This window comes from Acanthochromis polyacanthus, chromosome 6, assembly GCF_021347895.1.
Source record: "Acanthochromis polyacanthus isolate Apoly-LR-REF ecotype Palm Island chromosome 6, KAUST_Apoly_ChrSc, whole genome shotgun sequence".
Taxonomy (NCBI): Eukaryota; Metazoa; Chordata; class Actinopteri; family Pomacentridae; genus Acanthochromis; species Acanthochromis polyacanthus.
Genome location: NC_067118.1, coordinates 19,123,507 through 19,141,677, shown reverse-complemented (window position 1 = coordinate 19,141,677; position 18,171 = coordinate 19,123,507). Strand labels below are relative to the sequence as shown.

At 38.9% G+C, this 18,171-nt stretch overlaps 1 protein-coding gene across 1 annotated transcript; it reads right to left on the bottom strand.

Moving 5' to 3' along the window:
- Positions 1 to 2,274: 2,274 nt before the first annotated feature.
- tbc1d25 (TBC1 domain family, member 25) lies at positions 2,275 to 16,878 on the bottom strand. Its single transcript, XM_022220069.2, has 7 exons — positions 16,583 to 16,878; positions 13,644 to 13,753; positions 13,351 to 13,505; positions 12,884 to 13,011; positions 12,600 to 12,788; positions 11,158 to 11,433; positions 2,275 to 9,356 (listed from the first exon to the last, which is right to left on the bottom strand). Exons 1-7 carry the CDS (start codon positions 16,625 to 16,627, stop codon positions 7,665 to 7,667), a joined length of 2,595 nt encoding a protein of 864 aa, XP_022075761.2. The 5' UTR covers positions 16,628 to 16,878; the 3' UTR covers positions 2,275 to 7,664.
- Positions 16,879 to 18,171: the final 1,293 nt, after the last annotated feature.

The following is an 18,171-nucleotide window of genomic DNA, read 5'->3' as shown; positions in this document are numbered from 1 at the left end:
GATGTGTATGCAGATTGTCTCTGCTGCAGATGTGTTAGAACCTGAATCTGAATCAGCTTTAACCCTTTGATGCGCAGCGTGGGTCAGGAGATACCCATTTTCCATTGGATTTGAGTCACTTTTGACCCATGTTGGGCATCACAGGGTTAATGGCCAAGTACGTACGCATCAATGAGAATCAGCTTTAATGGCCAAGTACATAGACAACATACAAGATACAAGGAATGTAGTTTTGACTGTTGGTGTCACCCTAGCAATAAGGAAAGAGAATAACAAAAGGAAAGAAACTAATAAAATAACTGTAGAAATAAGAAGAAAAATCAGAATAATGAAAAATAATAGTAGTAATTAATATATGTGTGTGTATACAGGGTTTCCGCAAGGTATTAAAAAGCATTAATAGTCATTAAAATGATTTTGTGAAAATTAAGACCTTAAATGGCATTAAAAAATCATTAAATTTGATTCTCAGTGGCATTAAAAATTCTTTCTACAGTTTTAAAGAAAAGGATAATAATGATATAATAATATGTAATCATAGACTGTGATTCGTCCGACATGTGCATCTGCGTAAACATGCTGAAGCATTGCGAGTACAATTGCAAAAAACTGCATGTTTGGAAAGTGGCCGGCAGGATGGGCCAGGTGGAGGAGAGCTGGGAAATGGGGAAACGTAAATGGTTTGAAAACATGGATTTCAGAGAATGACTACAGCCCATGGGTTGTCAGGAGTGGTTTCTGGATTCAGAAATAGTGAAATCAAATCATAAAATACTTCTCACGGCCCTAACTATTGCCAAGAAAACTATCCTCATGAACTGGAAATCCAGAAACTCCATATCTCTAGCTCATTGGAAGAACTTGCTCATTGAACATATCTCCCTGGAATTTACATCTTCTCCTCATAATAACACTGCAGATTCTCAGTCTTCTAGGTCCACCTTCATTGATCTTCTAATGTCCTAATTCCATATATCTACTCTGTTACTCATTTTGTTATGTTTGGTTTTGTCTGAGAGCCAATCAATCAATTCAATAAACAAATCATTCAGTCAATAAATCAATTAATCAACTGATCCAATCAACCAGCCAATAAAGTGTACATAGGAATAGCTGCATTCACTTGCACATACACACATACATGCACACATACACACACACACACACACACACACACACACACACACACACACACACACACACACACACACACACACACACACACACACACACACACACACACAAACACACTCTCACACACTCACATACTCACACTCACATTATATTGATTATATTAAGTAGGTGACTATATTAAATAAGTGAGGGAGAGGGAGAAGAGTAATGAGAAGGTGTGTGTGTATATGTATATTTAGGTATCTATATATATATTTTATATTATATTATTTACTTATCTCTCTTATTTTTCTGTATTTATTGTCGTTATTTATTTCCATGGTTGTACTATTTTTTTATGTATTTTTATGTATATATGGGTATATATGTGTATATTTAAAAAAAAGATAGTGAAATGTAGGGACAGTTTTAATATAAAAAAACAAAAAACTAAAACTAAAACAAAAACAAGCCTGCGTAATTTGTTGAGTTAGCCATCATGGCATTAAAATTTTTAGAGTCTAGCATTAAAATGGCAGTAAAAAGCATTAAATTTGACTGGCTGATTTCTGCAGAAACCCTGGTATATATGTGGCATGGACAAGTTAATTGCCATAAAACTTGACAAGCATTCCCAGACGAGGATTCCTAATAGGTACTTCCCTGACTTTTTGTGGCATTCCAATTTGGTCTGCATGTCTCCTTGAATACTTGATCCACTAAAAGATATCTCAAAAACTGTAATTAATACTTCCGACTTCTGCTAAACATTCCGATTTAGATATTCAGATGACCTATATAACTTTGGGTGAACTGTGGCTACAAGCAAATATTATGGGTCATGTCTAAAGTTAGTGAGACAGAAGAACGTATAGAGAAGAGTTCAAGACTCAGTTATCTTGTCTACTGTAACATTGTACATACCAAACTGAACTCCCACTCACAAAGGCTTTGCATCAGGTTTGAGGATAAGGGAAGAATGATGATGATAAAAAAAAATAAAAACAGAAAATGAACCAAAAATAAATAAATAAAAATTCAGCCACTGCAAAAAATATGATTATTACCACCATCAATAGCCAAAATTAAAGAGTTTTGTAAACCTTTTGTGCTTTGTGACCTTTTGGAATCAGTTCAAAGACACAATCACATTTCACTCAGTCAGTTTCATTGACTATTATTTATTTGTGTCATCTATACAATCATTAACATTGTTGTGTGTTGTATCATTAAAAGGCTTAACGCTTGTGCACATATATAAGAGATAAACAAATCTTTTTTTAACAAATGCACATATTGCTAGCTCAAAGGCTAGCCACTCCAATTATTTTTCTTTGTTTTAAGTATATAAACAAATACTGCTATACAAATGGAGGCAAACCAAAATGTAATACCAACGATAAAAAGGATCTTTCTAAAGGTGTCACAACTGTTTTAGTTTCTGCCTAAAACAGACACTCCTAAAAAACGTATTTCCCTATTTGAGGTGGAGCCATCACTTCTGCTTTACAGACTGCTGAGAACATGGAATATGAGCCAGTAAAACCAAGAATAAAAAATGTGAACGGTAAACAGCTCTGAGAAGAAACAAGCAAACTTTTACCAAAGCAAGATATACTCCTTAACTTTGTTCAGCTGCCCACAATTCCCTAAATGTTCCCACACATCTGCACTGTGCTGAGGTCCACAACATCAACAATAACCCGTGTGTGTTTGTGGACTACTAGAAAATCTTGGCCCTGATCTTCATACGTCAACAGGGCGTCTGTTCTAATTAGAAAGTTTACGGTTATACATATAACTGGATTTTATTTTTGGTAAATTTGCTAAAAATAGTAATAGGAAGCATTGTCAGAGCAATGAGCTCTAAAGCGAAACATGCAAAGTGCAGCATTTTCATCGTCATTTCGATACAAATGTCTCATTTTTAGATTTGTTTTTAAAAGAATGGTTACATGAATATGATTTTAGATAAGGACATCATATGAACATTATGGATATCCAACCTCAGTCAGTGCATAACAGACATCACTTACAGTCTGAACGCATTCACCGGTCACGGCAGAGCACAGCGTTAACCAAATGAAAGATTTCCATGAATTGATGTCACTACCTTTGTGTCCTCTCTGCAGGTATCTCTGGATCTGGAGCTACACATTTCTGATCTGCAGTTACTAGCCTCACCAACCTCCAATGTGTTTAGTGTTCTTCCTATGCATTGTTTGTCTGTTCTCCTTCTGCTGTCCTGTTCTCTCTCCCCACCTGGCCTTAGCCTGGTTCTGCAGGAGGTCTTTTTTCCTTCCTGATAAAGGAGAGTTTTTTTGCCTACTGTTGCCAAGTTTTTGCTCAAGGGGAATCTAAAGGAAACTTTAGATGTGGTGGGTTTCTATGTATATAATTTGTAAGGTCTTCACTTTACTATATGAAATGCCTTGAGATGATGTATATTGTGTGTTGGTCCTATATAAATAAAACTGAATTATACTGAATTTAACTGAATCAAATCTATTGCCCCATTGCAACATATAGATGCTAACCACAATTTCAACTCTCGACTCTTGTAATTATTGTTAAATACGGTGTGGTACCATTCCAGCTGGATAAGAATCAGCAGGGTTACCTTTTTCTAGATCATATGAACCACATTTAAGTAAAATGGCACAGGAGGTGCATCTTTTAGATTTCCTATTTTCTTTGTGATGTTTCAGCCATACACATAAATTCAGTCTTTATCAGGATGCACACCAAATTTAGCTGAAGAATGTCAATGTTTTGATAAATTGAATACAGACAAATAAAAAACAACATGTTTCCACAAGACCTGAGCATCTACGTGCAGACCGGTTTCTTTAAAATTGCGAATTAAGGTCATTGGCCTTAGAGGAGGTCTGCACTTTCTGAGTGCCCTTCTAATTCCATAAGGCGATAAAATATTATTCTTCAAGATTGGACACTTATGTCTAACAAGAAAAAATAATAATATTTTGGAACAATAATAAAAAAAATACTCTGTAGATTCAAATTCAGCCACTAAGCAACTTAGGATCTTACACTGAATTTATCATATGCTATGTTCAGTGCCTATGAAAAGTATTCACCCCCTTTATAGGTTTTTCACTGTTATTGCTTTTCAACATTGAATCACGGTCAATATAATTAGCCTTTTATCACAAGAATTTACCAAAAAAAAAGAATGCTCACGTCAAAACCAGACTTCGACAAAGTAATGTCAATTAATTAAAACATAAAATGAAAAAAAGTGATTATTGAAGTGCTCATTAAAGTCAGCATTTAGTGAAACCATCTATGGCTGTTGTAAATCTGAATACTGTAATTTTGCACCTTTCTTCTTTGGATAACTGCTAAAGTTTGGTTAGGTTACGCTGTGATCGCGAGTGAACAACCCTTTCAGGTCCAGCCACAAGTTCAGAGTTAGACTGAGGTCTGGACTCTGATTCGGCCATTTCAGAACAATGATCTTGTTGTTTCCAAAAAAAAAAAGCAACTCTTCTCTTGAGGCACAGTTGTCTTGCAGACTGCATCAGGCTGTCCTCCAGGATTTCTCTCTCTAGAATTTACAAGCATTTCAGGGACTGCTGCCTAGAGATTTAATGTGAGCTTTTTATTAACAGTGTCTCTTAATAAAGTTTTGACTGTTGAAGAACCACAACACTCGCTGTATGCACAGTATCTCCAATCTCAGCAGCTGAAGCTTGTAACTCCTTGGGAGGAGTCACAGGTGTCTTGGTGGCCTCCTCCCTCTTCTCTTTCATGTATGGTCACTCAGGTTTTTGATTATCTCGATTCAGATTTACACATATTCCTTTTATTTCTTACTGATGGACTTAACCGTACTTCTAGGGATATTCAGTGACATAAAAAAAAAAAAAGATTGTAACCATCCCAGGACTTATGTTTTTCAGTAACGTTTTCACAGAGTTGCTTGGAGTGTTTTTGTCTTCATGGTGTTGTTATAGCAAGGAGCACTGATACACAAACAACCGGACTTTCCAGGCACAGGCATCTTCAAACTACAGTCACTTTAGACACATTAACCATGCTGAGATGATCTCTACTTCCCCAGTTGTGTGACTTCTATCATCAGTTACCTGGACTTCAGGTTCAAGATTCAAAGTTACTATATTTATACCTGTGGGTAGATTTGTTTGGCAGAAAAAAAAAAGATTGCATTTGGTATTCTATAACAAAACACACACTGAACCTGACAGGCAGGTACTTGATCGAGCTGCAAGACAAAAAAAACTTCTGGGACTCATACACAGGACGTATTTTGAATTAGGTCATTTTAAAGGAGGCGAATACTGACATATAATACATTTTCTATTTAATTTTATATTAACTGATACTACTTTATAGAAATCTGTTTTCCCTTTGACATGAGAGAGCTGGTTTTGCATAAATCCTCATCAAAAAAGTCAAATTAAATTGATCATGACTCATTGTTACAAAACAACATAACGGGAAAACATCTAAAGGGGGCGAATGCTTTTTACAGGGACGGTTCTGTCTAATTTCGACTGAACCGACTGAATTGAAATTGGTTAGATGCTTTAAAATGGCATTGGACTCTGCTTAAAATCCACCAGAGGGGAGTTACAGCTCACTAGCTGTAACCCACATCTGAACAATGTCTGTCAATTCATTATTTAATTTAAATATTACTCAGCCTGTACAATATCACATTGCAGACAGATGGTAAGAGCACAAAAGAAAAAAATAAATCAAGGCTACTGATTCAAACAATATGAGGCACTTCTCTGCCAAAAAGTTGCACACCGGCTAATATCTTCTGTAACTGGACATGACAAGTGGCATTAAATCATATTCTATTGTCATAACATGAGGTCTGTCACACTAAAAAAAACAAAAAAACAATGGTAAATATTCTGTATACACTTTCTCATCACAAACAACATATAGTAGTCACATATTAAATTTCACTAATTCAGATAAATATTCCCATGTTTCTTTGAAACCTGAATACAGAAAGATGGCAAAAGGACAGCTTTTTGGGTAGCAGCAATAAACAAAGTGCTAAACTGAGACGTTACTAAAGGACCCTCCAAAGCAGAACAAATTGTACAGTAATCATCCTACTATTGTTTGTTGTAGTTTAAAAGTATCCAGCACAAGGAGGATCAGCAGATTGGGATTTGTACAATGCAGACCGACACCACACTGATCTCTACAGTATTCTAGCCACATTTTTTTTTTTAGCATAATGTGGTTACATAGGATGACATCACAGCTTTGTGTGACATCATCAACCCAATATGATGAGCAGCCTTGTCATGATTTCATTACAGAAATCTTTGATATGTAGCAGTGAATGGGTCTGAAACCATTTTGGAAGGAACTGAAAACATAACAAGCTTCATCTGTTGCTAAGGTGCCAGACCTTAGTACAGGCTGAGTTGCATTTAAAAATATATTTTTTAAAAATACACTTGTAACTATATAAGAATTACTTAGCTATTGCACTTGGGATAAAATGTTAATTATAGAACCACTGTTTTACAGAAGCAATAGGCCATTTACAGGGCTCGATTTAGACGGTCGCCAGGTCGCCATTTGCGACGTTTTTAGTCGCAAATGGTGACCTGGCGACCGTCGAAATCGAGCGCTCAATCGAGCTGAACCACCTATCATGTTTTCTTCATGGAGGCAGCCACTTTGCATGATGTCATCAACCTGCCATGATTCTCGGCGTCGCGGTGACCTGGCGACCGTCTAAATCGAGCGCTGCATTTAGGAAGATTAAACATTGAGATTTTTGTTTTTGCTGATGGCAGAGTGTGTTCATGGCAACAAGATTAAGTGCGAAAAAAAAAAAAAAACAATAATTCTGGCTTCTCATCATACAGCATAGATGGTATTAATTAATATGTGAGGCGGAATGTATGGGCCACTGCAACATTATTCTGCTTAAACGCCTCTCTGGGTGTTACTCCTTCACCATTAAATCCAAAAATAAAGCACTTTGGATGAGTAAAAGAAAAGACACAGCCTTCAAATAAAGCCTTGACTAACAAGTCGTGTTTCTGTCAAAGCCGTTTCTGAGCACTTTTACCTTGATTTTCCTTCAAGTTTGTACAGAATGTAGCTGTAGCTCTAGTGCTTTAGTTAAGACACTTGTGTGGCTTTTTGGACAGAACATGAGCTTGAAATAAAAGATAATAAAAAAAAAGGGCAACACAGGCTAAATGCACCAAGCGGCTAAACCATTGTGGGTTCCATTTAAAGGCAGAAAGCCACACCGGCTAACCGTCAAAAGCCTGAATCACAGAGTTTAACATTTCATGCATCAGCAACCTCAGAGGATAAAATGAGAGATGAAGTTCTTTCATCTCCACTTTAAGGACAGACAACAGAATAAATAAAATATTATGACTACAGACATATGGAATATATGTATTCAGGCATATACAGTGAGACAATTTTAAACAGCAAAGTTCTGTCACCTCTAACAGGCCACCAACACTCTACTCAGGAGTTCACTGAGGTTTGGAAGTCGGTAATGTACGACAGAATCAGAAAGTTGGGGAAAGGGAAACTTGAGCTGCTAGGGAGGGAATGGTGGTTGTAAGGTTATAGGTTGAGTTCAGAGATGATGGCTGCGGCGATGCTAGCGGGCTGTAGATGGGCCGGGGAGAAACGGTTAAAGAAGGGGAGTGCTGAGCAGCTGTAGCTGTCGTTGGAGAGTCTGAGCTAACCTCATCCCCCTCTTCAGAGTCCCAAACTTCACTTTGCAAGTAGTCTGCAAATAAGGCCTTGGCTCGCTGGAGCACCCTGCTCAGGTTGTGGCGTCGCACGAGGCGATCAAAGTGCATAGCTAGCTCGTTGTAATCCAAGCTGTTCTTAATGATGTGGTCTCGGTGTTCCAGCAGGATAGACAGGCACAGAAACAGCATGAAAGGATTGCCTTTGCCAAACTCTTGAGGAGGCGGCAAAGAACACGGTTTGATGCTGGTGCTCTCAGCTTTTACAGAACTCGACGTGTCGTCTGTGGCGCCGGGGGATTTGTTTCCAGGTGAAGGAAGATTGTTGGAAGACAACCTGCTGCCAGACAGTGAGGGTCCTTTTGCAAAGGACAAAATGGGCGAAGAGAGCAGCAATCTATTATTAGTGTGAGAGGGAGATGGAACAGATGTTTTTACAGTCGGGGCTCCTGGTGAGCTGATCCCTGTACCGCTATACACTTGGGAAGAAGAAGCCACTGCTTTGGGGACAGTTTTTGGTAAGGCCTGACATCCATTAGTTGTAGATGTGGATGTGGATTTCTGAAGAGAGTCCGGAGAAGCACCTGGCCAGCTGGAGGGTGAAGCTGAAGACGTAGGAGAGACAGCCTTCCAGTTTGGAAGGCCACTAGAGAAGGGAGGAGAAGACACCAGAGAGAAACCATTGTCACAGGTTTTAATGAGAGGTGTTCTTTCTCCTGGGTCCTCGTCACTGTCGATTGTGGACTGGCGCCTTGGAATTTTTGGTACTGCCTCTGACGGCACCGATCCCTGTGGCTGTTTAGCATCCTCCATATCAAAGCTGTCTTCATTTCGGGCTGTGAAGTATTTAAACTCTCCAAAACTAGTTTGCCTTTCAAAAGGGCAACCCTTCAAATCCCCCTTTTCCGTGGTCAGCTGTGGAGTATCACATTCGCCACCAGCACTTTCCTTTGAAGGGCCCACATTCTGCCTGTCTTTCTCTTCTGTGACAGCATTTCTTATAACATCTGGTTCTTCTCTCGAAGGCCTCAGCATATGTCGTCTACGCTGCTTTTCTTTTTGTTCATTATCATCTCTAAGGCAGTTCTCAACGGTGTCCTCCTTATCTCTGCATGACATTTGCTCGTTGGTCTCCAGTGGCAGTCCCAGAAGCTCCACTTCAGTTTCAGGAGGATCTGGGGGAAGAGAGCTCCAGGTCACCTCCAGCATCCTCAGGGCATCATCAAATGCAAACTCCCGCTTCAGCTCCAGGAGTAGCCAACGATAACAAAAGAAGAGGTCATCGGCTCCTCGGGACACCAGGTAGGAGTAGAATTCCGGATCCGAGTACTGCAGAAGCAGCTTTAGATGCTGGAACTTGATAGACATGAGCTGTCCATCTGGCCGAAAGTTTCCCTCCAAGCGTTTCATAATGCCACAAAAGCAAATGAAAGCATGAGCCTCGTTGTCCATTACCGCAAGTATAGGGGAGGCAATATCACTCATGCCTTGACAGTACGATATCTGAAAAACAACACATCCGCACAAAGTTACAAAAGCCGACCGTTTCTGTTCAAGAAAAACCAAGTGTAAATCAGACAGATTTAAACATGCTTTTACAAATTAAATTAGTTTACAGACTTCAAGGAAACCCAATGAAACATCAACAGTTGTATTCTAGGATAAATTAGGGGCCTTAATTATCATGCAAGTGTGGTTTCTATGCAGAGAATCTAGTGAATGTGCTACTGTACGTCATGGATGTTTACTGTGTTGAACAATTATTTGATTGATAACCACACCAACTAAACCAATTGACTGCATACTGCATCCTTTCTATATCCAATCTATCTGCTTGCACTTGCCTGGAGTAGTGTAACATCATGAACTGTTTGACTTCATTGACTTTAATTCATAGAGAGAGCTCAACGTTTTATAGTTTTAAATGCAGACAAAAGGCACAGCGGTTCTTTATGGCTACACATACACAGTAGAGCAATCATAAGGAAATGTGCACATCACATCACTGGTGATGGAAATATTGTGAAACCCAATGTGAAATATAGAAACACAGTTAACAATGCAGGAGTGTGTGTAAAATGAGACTTGTTAATGCTGGGAAGCTTTCTCCACACACCTGTTCCTTGGATGCTAAAAGATTTTTAACACTATAGTACCGTAACCCTGTTGTCTGTGACGTTTGGATGTTTTCTCTAGCTTTTTTGTTTGTCACTTTTTCCTACAACAAACTCTACACTAAAGCTAGTGTATACTTTATTATTCAGTAAACATATATATTCTGGGGTCCATGCCTTTTTTAAACAACAGGGTGTCAACATCAAAAGGGGTTGCACAAAAAGCTGTGATTTTAGTGTAGATGAGGTGGACACTATGTAAACACTGTTAAGTTAAATCTAATTATTCCACCAAGGAAGCAGCAGATTTATGTCACAATCAGTGTATGTTTGTGTGTCTGTTTGTCTGTCTTTTAGCAACATTACTCAAAAACAGATTTGGATGAAGTTTTCAGAGAAGGTCAGAAATGACACAAGAAATGAGTGATTAGATTTTGGCAGTGATGTGGCTTACAGTCTGGATCCACAGATTTGTTAAAGATTTCTGTATCATTGCAAGATAGCAACACGGCGTCACTGCAGTTATGACAAGTGAACACTACTACATCGGCTGCCTGCTGGTGATGACATGGTTGTGATCCTACTACAAATGAGACTTATTTCCATCGGAAATGATACAAGGAAGAATTGATTAAATTGTGGGGGTGTTTCCAAGTCCCATCAATTCCCACCGCCCGCTACATATTTAGGTCACACGATTTGGTATCCGTACACAACGTACACATGCATAACACACGCCTGTGCTCAGTGCAAGGTTTGGTTTGTGGCTACATCTATATTAAATGGCCACATTCTATGGTGCCGTGATTACTGCCACAAACTTCTTCAAGATTTCAGCCGCCGGAAAGGATACAACGATTGAGAGTAGCCTTGGCGGAGTACTGCGCTCTCTGAGTGCTTTTCTTGTTAGATACATTATGAAAAGGGTTTTTCATGGGAACACGGTACCCTTTGGCTCAAAATCAAGGTACATTTCTCCTGGAGCATGTAAACCACTAATACAGTCTTCCCAAGGGTTCAGGATATTCCAGTGGCTACACCATGGCACCATTAAACGTAAACCGAACTAGCTATCACCAGACACTTTACAGTTTCAAAACTCTCAAGGGATTAAAATGGATTCCAATATGATGAAGAAAATCATACTCAATTAAATGCTATCAGACCTCAGCACATTCATCTCTACACACCTGTGGATGCGTGATGGCAAATGTGGTGAGCAGATCAGTGAGGGCGGTCAAATGTGGACTGTCCTCTGAGCCTGCATAGTACGGATGAGCCCGGTCCGTCCTCAGTACGTCTTTCAGAACATTCCCACGAATAAATTCAAGGTCCTCGTGACTGACCCGGGCTGTCCACTCTTTCTTCAGCTGGTCATACTCCCTCGTCTTCCTCTTCATGTAGTCCATTCTTTCCTGTCCACTCAGTCCATCAGGGTAGACATTCAGGAGGTATCGCCAAACCACCTAACACATACAAAGGTTGATCCTTACACCATATAACTGATAGAACTTTGTAATTGAACGCAAAGTGTAGTTTTCTGTGAGGTATATCTTTTCAAATTCCACAGTTTGTGCTACAGAATGGGTCTAAATTTAGAGTCTAAATCAAAAGGCAGTTTCTGCTTGCATTCTATGTTGGGTTTCTTTTCTCGCTGAATACTTTGCCAGGATTCATTAAGAACTACAACTGCGAAGAAAAATCAGCATCACAATTAACATAATTTAAGTGACAACTAACTCTGTTCATTTGGATTGTGCACAAATATGGGGCTAGTACAGGGGTCGGCAACCTTTAACACTCAAAGAGCCATTTCGACCCATTTCCCACAGAAAAGAAAACACAAAATCCTTTTGGCATTTAAAATTAAGACAACTTTTTTTTTTTTTACCTCTATGCCCTTGTTAATCAGTCGTGATTAATTAATTACAAAGCCTCTAATTAGATAGATTCATTTTTTTAATTGTGTCCTACCACTAATATTTATCTTACTTGGTTAATGTCATTTTTGCTCCTGGACCTCATATGTTACGTAATGTTAGCTGGAAATCAATATTTTGCGAATGTCTATTTAACTTGTAAAATCTATTTATCTTAAGCTAATAACTTTTCTCCGGTAAGTCGCTGCCCTATTTTCCAAGACGACACTCCTCTGACTCTCTGACCTGCTGCCTGGATGCTGGACGTGACATCGAGCCGTGTTCTTGCGAGTAACGTCGTATTAACCTGACATATCAAAGAGTAGATACTGAGCAAGACAATTGTCCGTAGTTTACCTTAGTACTCATGAGTACCCGATACAATGCAGGACTCTGCTGTGAAGGCGGAGACGTGCGGCAGTGGTGTATTTGAGACAATAAGAAAAGAAAGAAATTTGAAGGAGCGACGCATATTTCGACAGACGAAAATTTAAAACGTTTTATTTTGATGTTACATGATCACCATAATCTTCAAATTTAGAATTAAAATTTTTTAAAATTAACAATCTAAATTAAATAGACTGCTGATTAATTATTTTCAAAAGCTACAGGGAGCCACAACAGAGGGATGAAAGAGCCGCATGTGGCTCCAGAGCCGCGGGTTGTCGACCCCTGGGCTAGTATATAATGTGAAATAAACTCAGGTACCAAACCTTGCGTAGCGAAGGTTCCACACCACCATGGTAGATTCGCAGTCGCAGTTCCTCGGGTCGAGTCAACTGGCCCTGTCCATTAAGGTAACTATGGAACTCAGCGTCACTCAGTGGAGGCTTGAAAGGCTTGATCTCCTCCCCATAAGACCAGCTGAAGGCCTGCTGGACTCTAGACAGGGTCCGGCCCACCTGAACAGAGGTGAAACATACACATGAACATAACACCCTCGCTTACAGAGACTGGAAGGTGACTACATGAAGAAAGTTAAAGAAGGTGAAGGCACCTGGGAGAGTAGAGACTGGGTGAAGGGTAGAGCTGCAGATGCCAAAGACCTAGTCCTCTCTGTGAGAAGCTGCTCAGAGCCAATCACGTCTTTGGGGCTGATGATATCCCAGTCCTCCATAACAGGGCCTGCGATTGATTAAAAAATAGTAAACAGTCATTTACTTTAGGCTCTCTTTTTTTTTAAAATCCCCCTCTTGCAATTTAAGATGCCTGTACACACTCTGAAACAGGTTCCTGGTGTTCATAGAGACCATTAAAGGATAAGAAATGACAGGGGACAAAATCCTTCACCTAACATTTAAGGATTACATTTTTCTGCCGAACCACCATCTTTAAATGTGACCTCTTGTCTTTCTCCCATTTAAGTCTGTCACAAGTTAAGGCTCATACACAGGGCACATATTCACCCAACTCTAGATATATGGTTTCTTGTCGGTTGTTGTAAGGACACACTGGCATTCTTACTCTCTTCAGAAGGCTTTATGTCAATCTTGAGCTGCAGATGTGGTTTGGCTGCACTGACAAACGCAACGTCCAAATCCCAGTCAGACACCAGCGACAGATACACGTCAGCACCACTCCGATCTCGAGACAGGTAGCTGATGTTGAAATTCCGCTTCCTAATGTAAAAGGCAACAATGAAATAAATGAATAAATAAAACAGGGGGAAAAAATGAAAGAAAATTTCTGATGTACACATTGTAGGTTCAGGATTTCCTCTGACAGTCTGCACAACACTTGAGGTTATCATCTCTTACCCGTTCAAATCAAAGGCTCTGATTAGTATGTGCTGCAAGACCTCCAGCGATGTTATCTGAGGATCAACAGCAAAAGAGCGAAACTCCACCGGTAGCACCCCATCACATTTCTGAAAAGAATCACACATGAGGAAAGTTTGAAAAAATCGTGGTAGTGTGGGTAACATACAGAAGGAGGTAGCTAAATCACAGCCAATAGCATGGCAATAATAATGGTAACTTGACTAAAATGAAGTATAATATTATTGCTTATCTCAAATATTCATTAGTACTAATTCATGTTTGTTTTACAAATCCGGAGTCACTGTTTTAGACACACGTTTTGTTCTTTTGTCTGTTTTGCTTTTGTCAGTTATGACGTTAAATCTGTAGCTGTTCTGTTGAACATGCCGTTTCACTTTTTAATCATTTTTTTAACATATAAAGAGTTATTGCATGTTATATTTTTCTTTTCACATCTTTCTTTCTGTAATAGTGTTCTGACGTTTGTGTGGATTGATGTCAGAGATCATGCATGGCATAATCACGCCCACAAAGTCATCTGAAGGGAATAAAACAGTGTATAGTACATCAAGTTGATGGTTGACAGTCAAGACATACAGACAGCCTTTAGTCTGTATGGGGAACTTACAGAAACTTAAAGTGATATCCGATGCATATATGAGTTTGTACATTGTTTATAAAAGTTTTAATTAAGACAGGGAAGTCTTTCAAAATGCTATACATGCAATTTGTGATCTTGGCTCATGGTTCAACCTCCTTTTTAAATAAATTATAATGTAAATCAGCATAAGATCAGTTGTGCATAGTACAGAAATCAGGTGGACAAACATGTCCCTCTCAAACTATGCAAATAAGAAGAAAATACTGATTAAAAAAAAAGTCAAATACAATGGAAAAACATAGGAAAACAGTTATTATTACTGATCCAGCTGATATTCTGATGCTGAATTACTTAAAGACTCAAATTAAACATTAATATTCTATTGCTGTACATTGTAGACTGAATGTATATGGGTCAATACATAATTGTGGGACCTTTGTATCATAGTTCACATTTTTGTTGTTTTCAGGCCTAAAATCAACATGGCCGCCTCTAACCAAACACCACATGGCATTTTTACAGAAAGATTCTTCTAAAACATTATATGTACAATTGAGTAAAATTGAAAGTTATTTATAAAGATATTGTAGTAAACCTGTTGACATGTGATAAATGCACACTTGACTCACACACTACTTTATATTAAACAACTATGAAAGCCTTGGGGTCTTGCCAGTCTTTTCTCCAGGAGGAAATAGCATCATGTGGAGCAGGTCATGTGATCTGGAAATAACACACTTCCCTGAGAGGTGTTTCTGTAATGGGGAACTTAGTGGAAAGCGATTTCTCGGACACAGATACAATACTTAGAATTGTTATAAAAAAACTTATATAATGCCAAAAAAGAAATATCTGTCATGATTATCTCAACTTAATAAGAATAACATTATCAAAACATGTTTTGAATAATCTCATTTAATTATTTTTTAGCTAATTAGAAGGTGGCTGTTACTAATTTCAGATGGATATTTAGTTGACATTGTAGTAATATTCAGTCATTTTTTATTAATAAGTGATTTCTTCCAAAATAAATAATTATAGAAATTGGAAAGACATGATCATAATGAACACAAAAAACAGTAGTTTTTTTTATGCAAGATGTATCCCACAGATTTCAAAGGTCCCTCAATTATATATTGACTCATGTATCTCTCTGGCTTATATCAACCACACGTGTGGATTAAAACTTTAATAACAAACTCCATTACAATCTTTGTAAATCAACTAAAATGAACCCTCATCAGTACATGTGGCAAAATGTACTTCATCCATACATTTGTGGTCCAGCTGGACCCCAGTAGTATTTCATCTGTTTCACATTTCTGTACCTGTCCATATCCTCTCAATCTATATTTTACTAAAACGTGTGTTGTCTATAGATACAAATATAAAAGAAACAATGACATTATTATTGATGATTACGAACGTGTATGCCTTACAGTATCAGTGTAAGAACTCCTGAATTGAAATGAATGAAACACAATGCAGCTGAAGCAGTTAACCGCAACATAACACAAACATACATAAATAAAAGACACACAGTCCGTCTGGGGTCTGGCTGGGGTGCCCACAGACCCTAAATGATTTTTCTATAAATACACCACCAACGTGGTTGGAATCAAATAAGCTTTGGTTTATGTGATGGCAACTCTGTGGGTGACAAGCACCTAAAGGGACTGAAAAATCGAACTTGTAAATAAAAACCCCAGGTGTACGGATGAGGGTTAAAAGTTTCCATCACATGTTATATTGTCGAGTCAACATCTAGACCAACCAGCTGTTGGATCAGGTGAGAGCCAGATGTTGTCAATTGTGCCTAGAGGCCGTCTTGATCTCTGATGTCATCGGTGTCTACGTTTGCACTGTCCGGTGATATTCGGTGATCGAATCTGCACCGGTCTGGCTCACCTCCTACGAGCCTGTTGTCAGCTCAAACCTGTGAGGCTTGACTGTTTTTATATCAATCATGAATCATATCAGATAACTGTCAAAGCGTGTGGGTATAACTAGCTGCTTCAGTGAGTCAAAATAACCTGATAGAAGACTACTGACCAGCTGTTCCACCTCTAGAAACACAACATTCAGGGACTACAAACGAAGCTGGGCATAAACACAACGGATAAACACACAGCTGGCCAGACGCTGGACCTGCTTTACTCGTCGGCTCTACAGAAATTGTAGCTGGTGTTTCTGTCGACGTGTAATGTTAGCAACGGAATATGTATTTGAAAGAGAGATGGCAACCATCCAAAAAACAATTCAATAAACAGGATAACGACTGTACCAGATACGAGCGGTCGCAAAGTATATGATAGCTGAGCCTTAATTAACCTACCTTGACTTTGACACGAACCACCCCCCGTTCCTCCTCGCCTGCCATTTTAAAGGCTCCGTTTCGGAACAGGATGGTTCGGCCGAGTTTTGTTTTCCTTCTACACCGACGTGGTGGTCAGTCAAATAATGGAGCTAGCGCTAGCTGTTTTCTTCTTCTGATGACATTTGCAGCAGACTAGCCGCAGAAAAGCGCGTTACTGCTCTCGACAGGTCATTTGAGGAATCACATTGAACGGTTTTTCCCATAGATGTCTATGGTTGTTCCCATTGAGGCGCTTTAATCCAACCAAGCTCCACAACAGTGGCTAACTACACCAAGCCTAGCTACCCTTGCCTCAGATGTAACTATCTCTAATGCACCTCTTACGGACCATTGTCTACTTCTCCTCAATTTAAAGCCACATGTCAGAACTACCAAAAGAAATGTATACTGGAAATTTAATGCAGACTTGTTAAAAAACCAAATGTAGCCTACTGTGATGCAATTAAGGGTCTACTTTCAGAAATCAAATATGATGTAACTATTGGTAACTATTGCTGTAGATGGGAATTTTTTTAATTCGAGGTTAGGCAAATCTCTATACAATTTGGTAAGGAAAGAAGCAAAGCCATAAGGGAACAAGAGCTTAAATTAATACAAGACTTAGATGGTTATTGTAAAAGAACCCCAATGTTAGAGTCTGACAAAGCTGCCTTCATAAGCCTCAAATCTAAATTGGACGATTTGAGCTCTAGAAAGGCACAAGGAGCCTTCATCAGATCGAGAGCCAAATGGATTGAAGAGGGTGAACGTGATACAGCGTATTTCTGCGGCCTTGAGAAACGAAGACAGGAGAGGAACCTGATTAACTCCCTCATGATTAATGGAGCTGAATGTACGGATCCTAAACTACTTTCTGATGAGGTCCTCAAATTTGACAAGGAACTTTATTCACCTTCGAATACTGAGGGAAACTCTTCCCTCTTGGACAGCATAAAACACAACATTCCATCCATCAACTCGGACTTTAAGGACATATGTGACTCTGACATTGAATTATCTGAGCTGGAAGAGGCAGTTAAACAACTCTTTCTGAGGAAATCTCCTGGCCAGGATGGCCTCTCATCTGACTTCTATAAACACTTTTGGGAAGACATCAAACACCTCCTTTTCTTCGCCATACAGGAGTGTATCAAAAACAAATCTTTAATGACCACTATGAAACAAGGACTCATCACACTGATTCCCAAAAGTGGCATGGACAAAAAGTACTTGAACAATTTACGACCAATAACTTTACTGAATGTAGACTATAAACTGCTGGCACATGTCATTGCTAACAGGCTCAAAGAGGGTATTTCGCAAATTATCAGTGAATCTCAGTCTGGTTTTGTTAAAGGTCGCTCCATCCATAATAATATTAGACTAATACTAGATTTCTTAGATTATCGTGACAAAATTGATGACGATGGTTACATCCTATTCTTGGACTTTTATAAGGCATTCGACCGGGTGGAACATTCCTTTATGTTTGATACACTACAGTACTTTGGCTTTGGAAATGCTTTCTGTGAAATTATCCAGATGCTGTACAAAGACATTAACAGTTC

Coding starts and splice junctions, on each gene's coding strand:
- tbc1d25 (XM_022220069.2), bottom strand. CDS start 16,627: ATGGCAGGCGAGGAGGAACGGGGGGTGGTTCGTGTCAAAGTCAAG. Junction 13,754..16,582: donor TGGTTCGTGTCAAAGTCAAG/GTAGGTTAATTA, acceptor GATTCTTTTCAG/AAATGTGATGGGGTGCTACC. Junction 13,012..13,350: donor CATAAAGCCTTCTGAAGAGA/GTAAGAATGCCA, acceptor AATCAATCGCAG/GCCCTGTTATGGAGGACTGG.